Source organism: Ursus maritimus, unplaced genomic scaffold (assembly GCF_017311325.1).
Source record: "Ursus maritimus isolate PB19 unplaced genomic scaffold, ASM1731132v1 scaffold_24, whole genome shotgun sequence".
Taxonomy (NCBI): Eukaryota; Metazoa; Chordata; class Mammalia; order Carnivora; family Ursidae; genus Ursus; species Ursus maritimus.
In genome coordinates, this window is record NW_024424897.1 from 317,133 (window position 1) to 332,601 (window position 15,469).

A 15,469-nucleotide genomic window follows, 5' to 3' on the forward strand; every position below is an offset into this window, starting at 1 on the left:
AAAAAAAAAAAAAAGAAAAGTTCTCAGGGGAAGTGTTACCATTTATATTCTCTGGCATTCTAAATTATGAAAAGTAATAATGAGCAAAGAATACTGAGTATACGGCCCACTCACTACCCTCTCTGAAAACATATCTTGCTTTTATAACCTAACTCAATACCCAGAAAGACAAGGAGATGTAGGGAAACAGCTACTTGACGTCTAAGGCCATCGGTGGCCCCAGCTGGCCAGGAGCTCGCAGGCTCCCGTTAGAGAGGCAGAGGTCCATCAACGGGCACGACTCGTGAGAGGAGAGAGAACAATGAAAAACTGTGCCAAATAAAACACAAGAATCTGACAACTCAGAGACGCCATCACAAATAAACAAGCATGAAGGTGCATGGGGTTCCCACCTTGCAACCACAGTGGTTCCATGGGACCGCGGGAGCTTCTCCTACCTGTCCTCTTGTACCGCGAGTCTGTACAGGCCACGGGTGACCTCTGCGCAGGCAAGCACAGCTCCGTGCCGCGTGTGCAGGTCCAGACTCCGCGTCATCGACAGCAGACGCGGGAGAACTGCAAAGGACAGGGGCCGGACGACAAATCAGTGAGTGCAGAGGGATAATGTGTCAGACTCACAGACTCAGGATTCAAAGGGGGAGACATACCCATGGAAAGGGACTTCTGTAAGGGCCATTAATGCCACACCCAGGACTTAACCCAAGTCAACACACCAAACCCTCCTCGGTACCCAGAGAAGTGAGCAGAATGGGGGGGGAGGGGGGCTTCCCGATCCCCAGGTCCCCAAGACACAGGGCAGGGACACAGAGTGAAGAGAGAAAACCAGGTGTTTGCTGTGGCTGCATGGCCAACAGGGACTCTGCCTTGAGCACAGAGCAAGATGGAGGCTGGGCAGCAGGACCCTGCAGTTGTGCATGACGCACCTCAGTGTGGATGCCTGCTGCCCTGCTCAGAGCCAAGGAAGCTTCTATGACCTTGGTGCTCTGGGGACAGAAAGCTGCCCTGCTCAGAGCCAAGGAAGCTTCTATGACCTTGGTGCTCTGGGGACAAAAAGCAGAGTCACAAAACCCTTCCGGGCTGGTGGAGTGCAGACAAGGAGCCATGTCCACAGCAGCTCTGCCCCACCAAGCAGGGAAATCACACCCTCTGAGCTTCCACTTCCCTGGACGCACAAATGCCCTGCTGCAGACGCAGACAGCGTCCAAGCCAGAAGCGTCCCACACAGGTGCTCAAGCACGGCAGCTGGCAACGGTCAGTGTTCAAGAACTGGGGAGATCCCTCATCCTGTTAACGCTCTCCGACTGGGAAGAAAGGACGAGGTTGAGCGCCCCTTCATTCAGGCCATGAAGATGATCGATTATAGGTCAACAAGAGACTTCTGACATCACATTTCATGAGCAGACCATGACACTGAAGACCTTTAGGAACTAACGCCCCAGAGTGTGTTGAGAGGCACACATAAGTAAGATTGGTAACTCCAAACGATGAGCCATGATGTGACCACTAGTTACCCTAATAAAAGTCCGTGAGAATAAGCATAATTTAAAGAAATTTGAGTATGGTTCCCTATACTGAAATCAGGTGTATGTTCACTCTGGAATACGGTTCTTTCCTTCACGATAATAGGTGTGATCACTTTGGACCTGGCAGTTCTTCTCTCCTGCAGAGCCTGGCAAACAGCACAGCAGGCCACCCCCACAGCCAGGAGCTGCCAGGAAGAAGCTCCTTCTTGAACGTCTTACATCGAGAACTACTTCACTAAAAAAGAAAGAAAGAACTACTTCTGAAATACACGAGATACCTAACGGAACCCATCCGCTCCCTGCGGTAACTGGCACCTGCACTCAGGGCACACACCACACCATTCATGACGTCTGGTTGTATTCTGTCCCCTGACCCAGCGCAGACCAGTTCCTCAGTCACACGCTTCTCAGCAAGAGAGAAACACCACGTTATTCTTAGCCTTTCAGGCCTGGACGTCAGCACAGGGCCTGTCCTCACCCTCTGCTGTGTGGACCACGGATACACAGGAGCACACACACACGTGTGTGTTGCACTAGCGGGACGGCCGGGGCACACCTACCGTGGGCGGCGCTGTACTCAGGAGCTCGCTGTGCCAGGTTATGCAGAGCCTTCGCAGACAGCTCCCTGATGACCCTGGGGGGAGGGATGGAGACAACGGTCAGTTCCTTCCTTCTGATGATTCGAGCTTGAGTCCACTCATGAAGAGAGAGGACAGACAGAACACAGAAGTGCCAACTGACTCAAAACCACCAATAAAAATAAACATAAATGAACAAATAAGCACCTGTGACTGTAACAAACAAGGACAAGCAAATTCACCAAACTGAGGGCCTGAGCTGGGCCTGCACAGGGCACAGCCTCCTCCTCTGGGTGTCTCTAACCTCCCACACCCCAAGGGATTCAGAAGATAGGCTACTGGGCAGAGCCAGGTGAAATCCTCACTGTGAGGACCACAGGGGTTGCACAGGACAAATGTTGTATGGCTCAAGCTTAATAGATGGGAGGCACATATCACAGCAGTACAGATATTTCCAATAAAGACACATCAGACATCTCAACACATCAAACAGCAGAAGGAAGCCCCCAGGGCTGGTAAGTGAGACCCTGAGGCCCTCTGAGCCCCTGGGGCCAGAGGCGACTGACCAAACCCACCTTCCCCAACCCCACCCTACCCACCCCACCCCACCCCACCCCTGGGCACTAGGCGCCAGGAGGGCAGAGCGAAACAGCAGTCATCACCAAACAACAATGCTTTGGGTGATGACAACAGGACAACACAGAAACAGGATAAAAACATTAAGGTGGAAACAAACATGCAAAAGAGGGCTATCTGTATTTTGACGATTAAACATCTGAAATACATCAGCACTGAGTGAACACAGAAACATGAAAACAGGATGACACACACACACATACACCCCCCGCGCCTCGTATCCAGGCAGGACCACGTCCCACCCCTCCTGTGCCCCCGGGTCCTGCTTAAGGGGTCCACTTCTGACAGCAAACCACAAGTTCTTGGAGGTAGGGATGTCTCAGCACCAGGAAACTCAACACCACACACCCATGACCACCATTCCCAACACTAAACCATTCAGCAACTAAAACCAACCACAGTGCTGCACCCCCAAAGCCTCCATAAATGGTCAGCATTCAGGAAGCTGTTTCTGAAGAACGAGGGATGAATGGGTCTCACAGCATAGAACCATTTATTTCAGCAGGAATAAGTCCCAAGGAGGCAAAGGGGGCGGCCACTCCAACAGGCACGGTTACATGCATCTTTCCCAATTACGGCCACTTTGAGCACAACCTTTCTCTACTTAAAACCGTTGTATTTATCGCCTAAACAGAAGACCTAAAACTATAAACTCTTAGAAGAGAAGAGAGGGGAAAAGCTTCATGATGTTAGATCTGATGATGCCTTCTTGGATATAACACTAAAAGCACAGGCAATAAAAGTAAAAATGGGTAAATGGATAATAGATAAATAGTCTGCATTAAAATTTACAACTTCTGTTTATCAAAGGACATCGTCAACAGAGTGATAAGGCAACCTACAGGATGGGAGAAAATACTTGCAAATCATGTATCTGATAATTGATTAATATCAGAATATATGAAAAACTTCTACAGCTCAACAACAAAAAACAAGTAACTGGATTAAAAAATGGGCAAAGGACCTGAGATGTCTCTCCAAAGACAATACACAAATAGCCAACTAACAAGAGAAGGTGCTCGAGGTCAACAATCATCAGGGGAATGCAAATGAAAACCACAAGGTGCCACCTCACATCCACGAAGACGGCCACGGTCGGGAAAGCAGAAGTCAAGGAATGGTGAGATATGGGGGGTGGGAATGTAAGATGGCACAGCCATTGTGAAAACCAGCATGGTTCTGGGGACTCCCCCAAAACATTAAAGATAGAACTCCCACATGATCCGGTAATCCCACTTCTGGGTATTTACCGGAAAGAGCTGAAAGTGGGGTCTTGAGGAGCCATTTGCACACCTACATTCACAGCAGCATTTTTCACAACAGCCAAGAGATGGAGGCAGCCCTGGGGTCCACCAACAGATGAATGGGTGAAGAATGTGTGGTCTATACACACAGTGGAGTGTTACTTAAAATGGAAGGAAATCCTGTCACCTGCTACAACACGGATGCAAGTGAAGGAGATTATACTCGGTGACATCAGCCAGTCACAGACGGACAAATATCGTATGACTCCACTTACGTCGGGACCCTGGAGGGATCGAACTCGTAGGGAAAGACAGTAGGATGATGGATGCCAGGGGCTAAGGGAGGGAGTGAGGACGACAAGTCCCTGTTCAATGGGGACAGAGTTTCCGTTTTTCAGTTGAAAAAGTTCCGGAGGCGAATGGTAGTAACGGGTGCACAACAAGGCAACCCTATGGAACACTACTGACCGTACACAAAAAGTAGTTAAGATGGTAGATACTATGTATATTTTCCCATAATCAAAAAAAATTTTAAGTTATGTTTATCTTGATATGTAAATTATGTTGGGTGTCAGAAAACTTTCAAAAAGAAACCCAAGGCAATGGACCAATACCTCTTAAAAGTGGTACTATTTAAGGCAAAACAGAATCCCTGTACCAGTCAAGGTACACCACACAACAGTGTTTATTAAGAATTCTGCAAGGGGGGGCGCCTGGGTGGCGCAGTCGTTAAGCGTCTGCCTCCGGCTCAGGGCGTGATCCCGGCGATCTGGGATCGAGCCCCACATCAGGCTCCTCCGCTGGGAGCCTGCTTCTTCCTCTCCCACTTCCCCTGCTTGTGTTCCCTCTCTCGCTGGCTGTCTCTATCTCTGTCGAATAAATAAATAAAATCTTTAAAAAAAAGAGAAAAAAAAAAGAATTCTGCAAGGGGCTCCCCATTTTCCATAAGCAAGGCATGTGTTAACCAGAGAACCGAAAAGTCCCTATTTGTGAACTTCTACCTGCTATCTCACTAACAGAATCCAGGCCAAAGACAGAGAGACACAGAAACATCTCCACCTTTAAAGAATCCTAAAATAACAAGGCCACATCATGCTTTGTAAAGCCCCACGTGCTAGAAGAGTGTTCGCTGATTTATCCCGAGGGTCTCCAAACCTGACAGAGAAAGTAGGACCAGACAACATTTCCCTCCATGCTGTGGCTCACACACTCTGAAAACTTTCAGGTTTTCAGAGCTTATTCTAAAAAGAAAATGTCCACAAAGAATCTTTTCTTAAATTAAATTAACAAACCAAAAGCCATGAGAAAAAAACAGAAAACAAACAGCAAGATGACAAGTGAACCGTGCTGACGATTACATTAAATGTGCATGGACTGAAGGCCTCACACAAAAGGCAGACTTTGTCAGAAAGGGTATAAAAGCAAGACCCTACAAGACACACACAGGCTGAGAGCAAAGGGCAGCAGGCGGGCAGCTGCTACAAGGGCTCCATCGGGGCCTCTTTTGGTAAGGCCCCAAGCTAAGAATGGTTTTTACATCTTAAAAGGTCATATAAAGAAAAAACAATACAATATACGGAACGGTGACCTAAAATATTTACTGTCTGGCCCTTTAAAGAAAGAATGCCTACCCTTATGCTATAATTGTATCAAATCCCACTTTAAGACAAGAAATCTAATATGAAACAGAGAAGGACATGTCATAATGATGAAGGGCCAACCCACTGGGAAGACAAAAATTATAAATGCAAATGCACCTAACGAGAGAGGCCCACCCAAAATATGTGAAAGGTAAGTGTCAGAACTAAAGGAAGTGAATGTTCTGACATCAGCTGGAGATTTCAACAGCTCAAGAGTTTGGTCCAACACCACGGGTAATAACACATGTACAATTCTGGTCTTAAATACCCTACTGACTGACAGGCTAATTAACTAATTTCTCACAGGTTCAGTGCGTGGAATCTTTGTCCTAATTACGAGAATCTTTGCAGTTATGCCTCAAGTGTCAGAAACCAGCACAACTCTCAGGAAGATTCCCAGCAAGGAAACGGAGAAAGGGGCCTCCTGGTGGGCGGGCTGTACCCACGCAAGCGGCACACGGAGGCGCCCCACTCCCGAGAAGAGCCCTGCCTTCCTGCACGTGCAGCACACACGCCGATGCCTCGCCACACGTGGCGCTGGTCCTGGCAGAAGCTGGAACACATTCCCCAGCAGATCAGAAAGCACTTTCTGCAAGTGACGCCCACCCAAAAGCTGGGGTTCTAGACGTACAACCCAATGAGCTACTTATATCTGCGGGCACTTACCGCCCTCGAGATCTCCTGTCTGCACCAGCAGCCACACCAAGCCCTCCTACGACGAAGCAATCTCGTCTTCCCAGGGGCGGTAACAGCAGCTGGCGGCACAGACACTCCCCTGTGTTCTGGATCACACAGGGAGCCCTCCCTGTGAAGGGACGGTGAACTAGTGAACCGCTCAGAGGCCCTGAGACTGCTACATAATCAGGAAAAGCCGCCAAAGCCTGCTAGCTTCCAGGAGACAACGGAGAAGACCGCCAGCCAGAGCAGCCACGCAGGGCAGCGCTGGAGGAAGGGGCCACAGAGGGAGTGCCTGGGGAGGCTGCTCCTGCCCTCTATCACACGCCATCACGACAGTATCCACACGGGAACATTTCACACCTGGCACACCTAATGTCTCCAGAGGTAAAACTGGACACAGACCATTAACCAGCACATCAGGCATGAAAACTGGAACTCCTATCACTTCTCAAAAGTCATCTTAAAATATGAAATCTACAATGAGAAGATATACTCAAGGCTTAGCTCAATTTAACCTCTCCTCTGGGAAAAAAACATAAGAATTCTTATTTGACAGATAATCTGATAAAATACATCACTAATGAGACAAGCACAAAAACACAAAACTTACCCATCCCAATGGCTGATCTTCATGGTCACCAGGTGGTCTATCATTGGCTGTGTGTACTCAGGAAAGCCAGCAATAAACATGCTGAAAAAGACAGTATTCAGAGGCGGTGAGGATGGGAAGGAGCAGGAACTCCTGCACACCTGCTTGTGAGAGGTGAAATCGCACAGCCACATTCAAAAACTTTGGTAGTTCCTTATAAAGTTAGATATACAGAAATCCCCTTGTTAAGTATTTACCTAGGAGAAATAAGCTAAAGGTCCACATGAAGACCTGCAAATAAAAGCCCACAGCAGCTTTATTCATCAGAGCCACAACCTCACAACAGCCTAAACACCTAGAACAGGTGAGCTAAGAGGTACCCTGCAGCAGCCACGCACGGAGGCCGCTCACAACACACAGCACGCACAACGCTCCAAACCAGCTCGCCGAGCGAAGAAGCCCAAAGCGCGAGCACATCCTTTCTGATTCCACTTATGTGACGTTCTGCAAACGGCATCAGCGACCCACAGTGGCGGGCTGAGGCCACACGCCCGCGGCATCTCGATGGAGGTGCTGGCCGCCCAGGTGTGTACACTGTCAGCTCTCGCTGAACTGTTACCCTCACCCCAGGACAGCTGACGGAATGTAAATTATGCCTCAAAAATAAAAGTTACGTCCAGTGAAAATACTGTAGGACAATTAAGACAAAAAATCTCCACGTAGGACACACCTCTCTACTTACATCTCAAAACCCATTAAAGATTGGTACATTCAAATATGTAACCAAAAAGAAAAATGTCTGTCAGGAAAAACGCACCATAAACAAAGTCAAAAGATAAAAACAAACTCAAAAACAAAATACCAGCAACTGTTATCACAGATAAAAGACTTCTTTAAAATAAAGTTGTTCCAAATCCATAAGAAAATGCCATCACCTCATAGGAAAATCCTCAAAGACAGTCTACAGAGAAGAAAATGGACACAGCTCAGGTTCAGCCTCCTCCTCGTGGGAGACAGAAAGAAAGCCTCCGTCCGTCTGTCAGATCGCCAAAGTCGGGGGCGAGGGGTGTCACAGCCATTGTTGGAAGGATCTAGAGACACCCAGAAACACCGCTGGGAGCACCCCTACAGTGCAGCCTCTACGGACAGTGACTGGCATCAAACAGGAAATTGAAAACATAAAGATCCAGCAAGCCCACTTTTGTTAATTCACTGAGACACAACCACAGAGTGAGAAATACCATGAGCAACAATGTTCCCTTCACATCACATATAACAGCAAAAGACGAGACAGAAGCCACAGGCCAGCAAATTACACTCTATGTCCACACAGGAGACACAGGACATGGAGAGATGTGCCGCAGGAGTGCTGCCCATCGGCACAGGGAGCGCACCCTCTGCCACGCAGGACAGTAAACCCCAGCCGTCTCCTGATCTCCCACAGCTGGACGGTCGTCCTCCGCTGACGAGCACGTAAGCCGTGACAACCTTGTGCACTGGGCGCCATCGCTCGGCGTGCCCAGAAGGAAGACAACATGCCCATCTGTGCGACACAAACTGACCCTCTCTAGAAGACGACCCAGGGAACTGAGGACGAGGACCCCCGGGATGGAACCAGGACACAAGAGCAGCCCTGAAAGACCCACGCCCTTGCGTTTCCTACTCCACAAACACACACTTGTACGTGTCGTTCCTCTAAAACCCTCCACTGCTTACACATACTGTCTGCACCGGCCATGCCATCCACACATCCCCGCCACAGACTGAGCCATCGGCCACATGCGTTACATGGTGGCTGAGAGACAAAGTGGATGGCACAGAGGGCTTAGAAAGGGGGAAACACACGGATGTTCCTGAATCCTGGGTAGGCACACATGTGCACATGCACGGGGTGAACACGGGTGCTGTGTGGACAGGCATGTGCTACAAGGTGCCAGACAGAGGAGGTGTTTGTTCTGGATGTGAAAGAAAGAAAAGCAGAGGCTTCTCCAGAGGTGAGTGAGACTGAGAGACCCTCTAACCCTGTGATGAAACAAATAAAGTCAGAAGGAAAAACAGAAAAACCAGGACAGTGCACAAGCTGTCAGAAAAGGAGCCAAGATGTGACCACAGGATCCCCATCACCAAAGGGCCCTGGGAACTGCCAGACCGGACTGCCCCAGGCCAGCATCCATGAACAGTGGCCTCACGGGAAGAAATGGACAGAGGCCAGCCACCTGAGTTCTAGTCGACCTCTGGCACCAACTGACAGCTGACCATGGGGAAGACACACGCCCGGAACCACCCCCCGGTGTACAGCACTCCCTGAGTGCTCAGGGTCTGCACGGAGACCAAGTGCAGAGCTAAACAGGGTGTCAGCAGAGGGTAGCAGGCGAGGACCTGGCCAGTGTCGGGACAGTAAGAGCTGGGCCGCAGGGACAGCTGAGGGGATCGACAGCATGAGGAGTATTTGAAGGCTATTAGGGACACAGAAGTGACAGAACTAGGTCACCAAGCGGATGTGGGGAAGGAGACAGCAAGAGAAGCAAAACGGAGCTGACCGTGCGGGTGGCGTGCCATTCGCTGAGCTAGGAGGCAGGGAAGGAGACAGTTTGCTCCAAGGGCTCCTTAGTTCGAAGAACTTGTATGACAGGAATGTGCAAATTACTGGAAAGCAAAATACAACAAAATGTATTTCAAGAAGCATGCACAGGACTACAGATGTCAGAAATCTGCTAAGGAAACTTCCAGCAACAGGACACCCACAACAGAAAGTGCCAACGACCACTGGTTGTGTCCCAACAGGAACAGCCCTGTGTTCACATGTTGACGTCAAAGGGGCTCGAGTGACCACCAGCTGGTGAACGAGGGACAGGGCAGGGGAAAGCAGAACTCAGTAACACGGTGAAGCCAGGACACAAAAGCAAACGCACCTTGTGACTCCGTTCACACCAATTCCAAAGAAGGCAGACTCTGGGCACAGGAGGCGGCTCAGAGCTGCCAGGGCCCGGGATTGAGTGACCTTCTGGAGGGAAGCGCGCCCCTCGTTGACCACAGTGGTGGCCACCCATCAGCCAAAACCCACATTTTAAATTGGTGAATCTTCCTATATGGAAATTATATGTAATAAAATAGGTGTACAGAAATAAACACGACTTTTCTAGAGGTTTAGTCTCAGGAATACACAGGATACTGAAAGGACAAATCACAGGCAAAAAGAAAACGTTTGCAGATTGTTTACCTGAAAAAGGACTTGTATCCAGACTATATAAAGAATTCTCAAATTCTCAGTAAGAAGAAAACTAACCCAATAAATAGGTAAAAGATTGATCAAAGAAGCTCCCGAGAGATGCTCAAAGCCGTAGGTCATTAGGAAAACACAGATGAAGGAGCTGCTCCTGGCCACAATTAGAAAGATGGGCCACAGCGAAGGGTGGCTGCCGGGGCCGTGTGAAACTGAGCCACTGCCTGGAAGTCTGTCTGGCGGTTTCTTAAAAAGTTAGGGTCCAGCTGTTCCATCCCTAGGCCCTCAACAAGCGAAAGCACCTGCCCACAGACAGGTGTGGACATGGGCGTTCACTGCTGCTTTATCTGTAGCTGCCCCAAACTGGAGACACCCAGGTGTGCCTCAACTGGGACAGACAAGCGTGGAACACTGGTCAGCAACCAAGGAATGAATGAATCATTAGCACACGACGAGTGAAAGAACCAGCACAAATACAGGGTGCACACCGTGTGATTCCATTCGCACCACTTAAGAAAGTGCAAACGAACTCAGGGAGCAGCAGACCGGAGCCACCCGGGGAGGGGGCCTGGGGGAACTCTGGTGGCAGCTCTTCCACCACCTGGGCGTGGCGACAGATCAGAACATACGTGTGAGACGGGCAGTGTCCTCGTGCTCTCAGAACTTTAACAAAGCTGTCGGAGTAAAAACAAAGGTGAGGCACCTGCTGGTACGCCCCACCTGACTGTCTTCACCTGCTGCTTTCAACTTGCTTCCATTCCTGTGTGTGCCAGAAACTCTGATCTCCAGAAGAATCAACTTGTGAGGGGTCCTGACCGACCTCCGCACTTCCAGTTGCCAAAACGCAGACCTCTCGAGCCGCGTCCCGTGACTCAGGATGATGCACACCCCTCACTATGGCTCAGAAGCCCCCCACTACAGCGAGCTGGGCCCCACTGACACTGGACCATTCCTCCTGGGCTGTCCCCCTCAGCACGGTTCCCTCTCCTCCTCCCATCCCACCCCCCACAGTAAATGTTCCACATTAAAATATATGTTCAAATATTAACAAAGAAAACAGAACAAAAGCAGGAAAGAACTGATAAGGCACAGAAAGCTATTAGATGTTCAGAAAAGATGGAAAGGATGCTAAAAATACAGTGTGTTAGTCAGACTCTTTGAGAAAGGGGCCAAATGTTATGTTTTTAAAAAAAAATCTATGCGTGCTGGTCATGGAGAAGAGTAACTCCCGCACGTCCTGCACAGGCGGGGAGTCTCTCCTTAGGGCGCAGAACGGTTAACGCACGTCCAGGGCGACGCGGCACGGGTGATACAGCGGGCCCTTCCCGTGCTGGCGCCGCAGCGAGGAGCTAGTAACGCAGCACGATGCCTCCCAGCACCCAAGTTGCGCAGGTGCACGTCTGACTCGGGTCCTGCAGCGCTGCTGGAGATATTACACATTCACCCCTGACCTGATTTCTCAAGTACCTCTTTTTTTTTTTTTTTTAAGATTTTATTTATTCATTTGACAGAGAGAGACAGCCAGCGAGAGAGGGAACACAAGCAGGGGGAGTGGGAGAGGAAGAAGCAGGCTCCCAGTGGAGGAGCCTGATGTGGGGCTTGATGCCAGATCACCGGGATCACGCCCTGAGCCGAAGGCAGATGCTTAACGACTGAGCCACCCAGGCGCCCCTCAAATACCTCTTCTTATTCGCATCTCATAAACAACCCAGAGACCCCTTCAACTTGGGAAGCACTATTTTACTGGAAAGAAAAAACAAACGAACAATCCCTTCTAAGCCACCTTTGTGGGTCTGCGGCAGCCGGAGGAAGCGTGGGGCGCGAAGGCGGCACAGAGGCAGCACCCACACAACAGGGAGGGCTGGGAGGAGGGGACGCCCAGAGACAGCACTTATTCTGGTTATCACGCTTGAAACTCTTAGCGCCCTTTAAAAAGCAAGCAGATCCCACACCCCTCCCCAGGCCACCCAGACCCGCCGTTGTCCCTTTGGATTAATTTGCATTTTCTAGAGTCTATGTAAACAGAATCCCACACTAGGCACCTGGTCCAATCACCGGGAAACACAAATTTCGGTCATGTAAATTATGTCTACTCTTAGTGACCTTTTCAGGGGAAAAGGAAAATTGTGGAGAATTTTCTGACATCTGCATCACAGGGAGTATCGTATTTTGTGACAAATTAACAACTTACCTTATAACCAGGAAACAGTTAGCTCTGTTGCCGACAGCAAAGTAGTCCGCTGCAGTCAAAATATCGATTCCGTGAGGGAAAGTGCCCTAGTCACAGAGTCAAGAGGGAGAAGACAAATGGCACAGGTGAGGGGAGGCATTTGCAGAAGGTCAACGGCCACGTTCATACCCACTCACACCTACGACAGAGGCACGCGGACAACTCACTGGCTGTCCATCTCACGCTGGGCACTGTGTTAGTAGGATACGAACCACTTAAAAATATTTCATTATTTTTTTCAAACAACTCAAACATTTTCAATTTTAAAATGTTACCTTCTTCACACCCACACCATAAAAACAAACAAAACCCGGTCTCAACAGTACAGGCACACCTGATCCCATGCACATCCCAGATACTGCATGTGTTGTACACAGAAGGTCTGTGGCCATCCTGTGAGCCATTCTCCCAGCACCATTTGCACACTTCAAGTCTGTGTGTCACATTTGGGGAATTCTCGCAAACATGCAAACATCACTAATCACCTCATCCCAAGTCAGGGAGTTTATACGCCCTCCCCAGAGTGTGTCCCTGTTTACTTTGGCAAGTTCACATCCTTCTTCTCCAACGTTCCCACCAAACCGTAGGACACTGCCGTGTGCAGGGCTGGGGGGCACCCTGGGCCCACACAGACTCCACTTCCTTCCAAGTCTGTGTCTCTTAAACAGCTGCAAGGCTCCCCCGCGCCCTGTGCCATGTGGACACTGGTTTCACGGGAAACATCAGTACAGGGGAGGTGGGGTGGGTGAGGGGACACCCCCAGGAACACCACCTCCGGCTGATCCCCTGAACCTAGACCATGGTTAAAGGCCTTTCCTCTCTCTGAAAGTCCACCCAACCCGAGTGTCCCCACAAAATGGGACACGGTGACAGCCAGGAACCAAAAGCACCCCTGGTCCAGACCACCTTGTGTCTGGAACAGGGCTCGGCCCAAAGCAGACTGGAAGCCGGGGTGGGGAGACACCTCTTTCTCCTGGACTCTGACTTCGGGGTGCCCAGAGCCCCTCAGTTCAGCTTCCAGCAGGTTCCTTCCCTGTCCAACCCCTTCCTTCGCCAGAGCAGCACTGCCTTCTGGAGCTCCCCACACTTGCGGCCCCGACACACTGAAGTTTTTCCCCTTCAGAGGTCAGCTGTCTTCTCCTAGGGAGCCGCTGTCTCCTAAGTTTCCAGGGCCCCAGGTGGACGTGGACTAAGGGACATCCACGGACACTGGCCCCAACCACCTCCGAGCCAGGGAAGAAGGGGAGAAACCCCGAGGGGCAGAGGTGCTAGAGGAGAATGAAGCACAAAGCAGCATGTGCCCTGCAGCCAGCTGTGGGAGCAGGACTCGATGGCCCTCCTGGGCCGATTCTGGGAGAACGTCCCACCAAGAACCAAAGGTCGCCTCCCCTGTGGAAGCAGAAGGGTCAGCCCTCATCCTGGCCTCTGGCAGCCCGGGAGAACGGCAACTAAACCGGGAGACCATGGACCCAGCGTGCAGAATCCAGGCCCCCGGGTCTGCAACGAGGGCCCTCATGGACACAGGGGGCACTTTCCCCACATAGGGGGCATTTTCCCCCCCAAACACCCCAACACCAAGTCAAAATGTTTGTGTTTTACCTGAGGCTTCCCTCCCTGAGACCTGCCTCTCCCACTGCTGAGTGAGACTTCTACATGAGGCTCCCCTTAGGCCCTGCAGCCTGACTTCTGACCCCCAAGTCCCAGATGCCCATCACTGTCTCCGCTTGTCCCCCAGCACCATCTGCTGATGCCCTCGCCCACAATACACTCTTCAGCCCAGATCTTCCTCCTGGGGCGCTCACCAGAGCTCAGCTCAGTGTTCCCCCAACATGACCTGCCTCAGTGTTCCCCCAACATGATATGATTCTTCCCCAGGCTGGCCACACGTCCTAGTGTGGCCACCGGCACACGCAGTGTGAATGACTCGGTGATAAGAGCCACACCACCCAGCCAAGGCTGACCAGTCATGAGAGGTTCAGGACTAGGGGGCACAATGGGGTTGGTGGGTACAGAGAGAGGCCACAGGGTCAATGGCTTCCAGAAGCTGGCTCCTACCACACGTAGGATGGGCAGTGATCACATCTCTGTCCCTGAGAAGCCGGGCTCCTCCACCCACATCCCTCCCTCACCCACAGGCAGCTGCTAAAATCGGGTGGCAATGCGTAAGGCACTGACCTCTGACGTGTGTGTATGTGTGAAATACTTACACATTCGGGTTTCCCATAAAACACAATACTAACTGTTTAAAATTTGTGTCGACTCTCCCCTGGATAACATCATGAGTGGGTCTGTGACCACACATCACTGAGTTAAATATTAGCTTATTCTAGGTAAATTCTTTACCCTCATCTAACAATGCGAGGAGATAACAAGTTTGTAGCTTTCGGTATTTCTACTGCTAAAACTACAGGAAGTTTTAGGAATGAAGACTTCAAGAAGTAGCCATACCTGTCTTCCCACATTCTCCTGGAAAGCAGCCTAAGGAGAAGAAGAACAAACAGAGCAGGTGAGTTAGGTCTGCGCTTTGCTAAACACCAGGAGAGAAATTCAAAACCAACGCTGTGCCGCACAAATGACCCATGGCTTTATTTTTTTAAATAAAAGTCCTCATTGTTGGCAGATCAGAGCCTCCAGGGTAGTTGTCATTCTGTCTCTAGGTCCTGGTGCTTTTTTAAACCACAATTCAGTTTATAAAATCAGACACATCCTGAAACGTGTCCTTCGGATGTGGATGCCAAGCTTCTCACCGACGCCTAATTCAAGGCCCTAGATAGAGGCCTGAGAACAGAGTCAAATCAGTTAAATCAAATCCAACGCGAGACCCTCTTCCTGGGAACTCTGTGACAGCAGCTTCCAATGATGAACATAATGGCCCACCTCCTCCCGTTGCCTTCCGCAGGGGCTGTCATGGACAAGCCCTGAGCCTCCAACACAGGACCAGAGCTCAAAATATTTACTTAAACAGAATGAAGTGTCTTTAGGTGCTTTCTTTAAAATGCCTGCTCCCCGTCCCCGCTGGCCCCCGTCCCCGCTGGCCCCCTTCCCCGCTGGCCCTTCCCCGCTGGCCCGTCCCCGCTGGCCCCCTTCCCCGCTGGCCCCCTTCCCCGCTGGCCCTTCCCCACTGGCCC

The 15,469-nt window shown here is 50.5% G+C and overlaps 1 protein-coding gene across 2 annotated transcripts in view; it reads right to left on the bottom strand.

Moving 5' to 3' along the window:
* TBCD (tubulin folding cofactor D) overlaps window positions 1-15,469 on the bottom strand; it is a 159,810-nt gene that overhangs the window by 40,131 nt on the left and 104,210 nt on the right. For both annotated transcript variants that reach the window (XM_040639916.1, XM_040639915.1), the window contains exons 16-20: window positions 14,790-14,819; window positions 12,303-12,388; window positions 6,910-6,990; window positions 2,084-2,157; window positions 438-555 (exon numbers count right to left, since the gene is read on the bottom strand). In XM_040639916.1, the coding sequence (XP_040495850.1) occupies window positions 438-555; window positions 2,084-2,157; window positions 6,910-6,990; window positions 12,303-12,388; window positions 14,790-14,819 (389 nt within the window). The remainder of the gene's footprint in view (window positions 1-437; window positions 556-2,083; window positions 2,158-6,909; window positions 6,991-12,302; window positions 12,389-14,789; window positions 14,820-15,469) is intronic.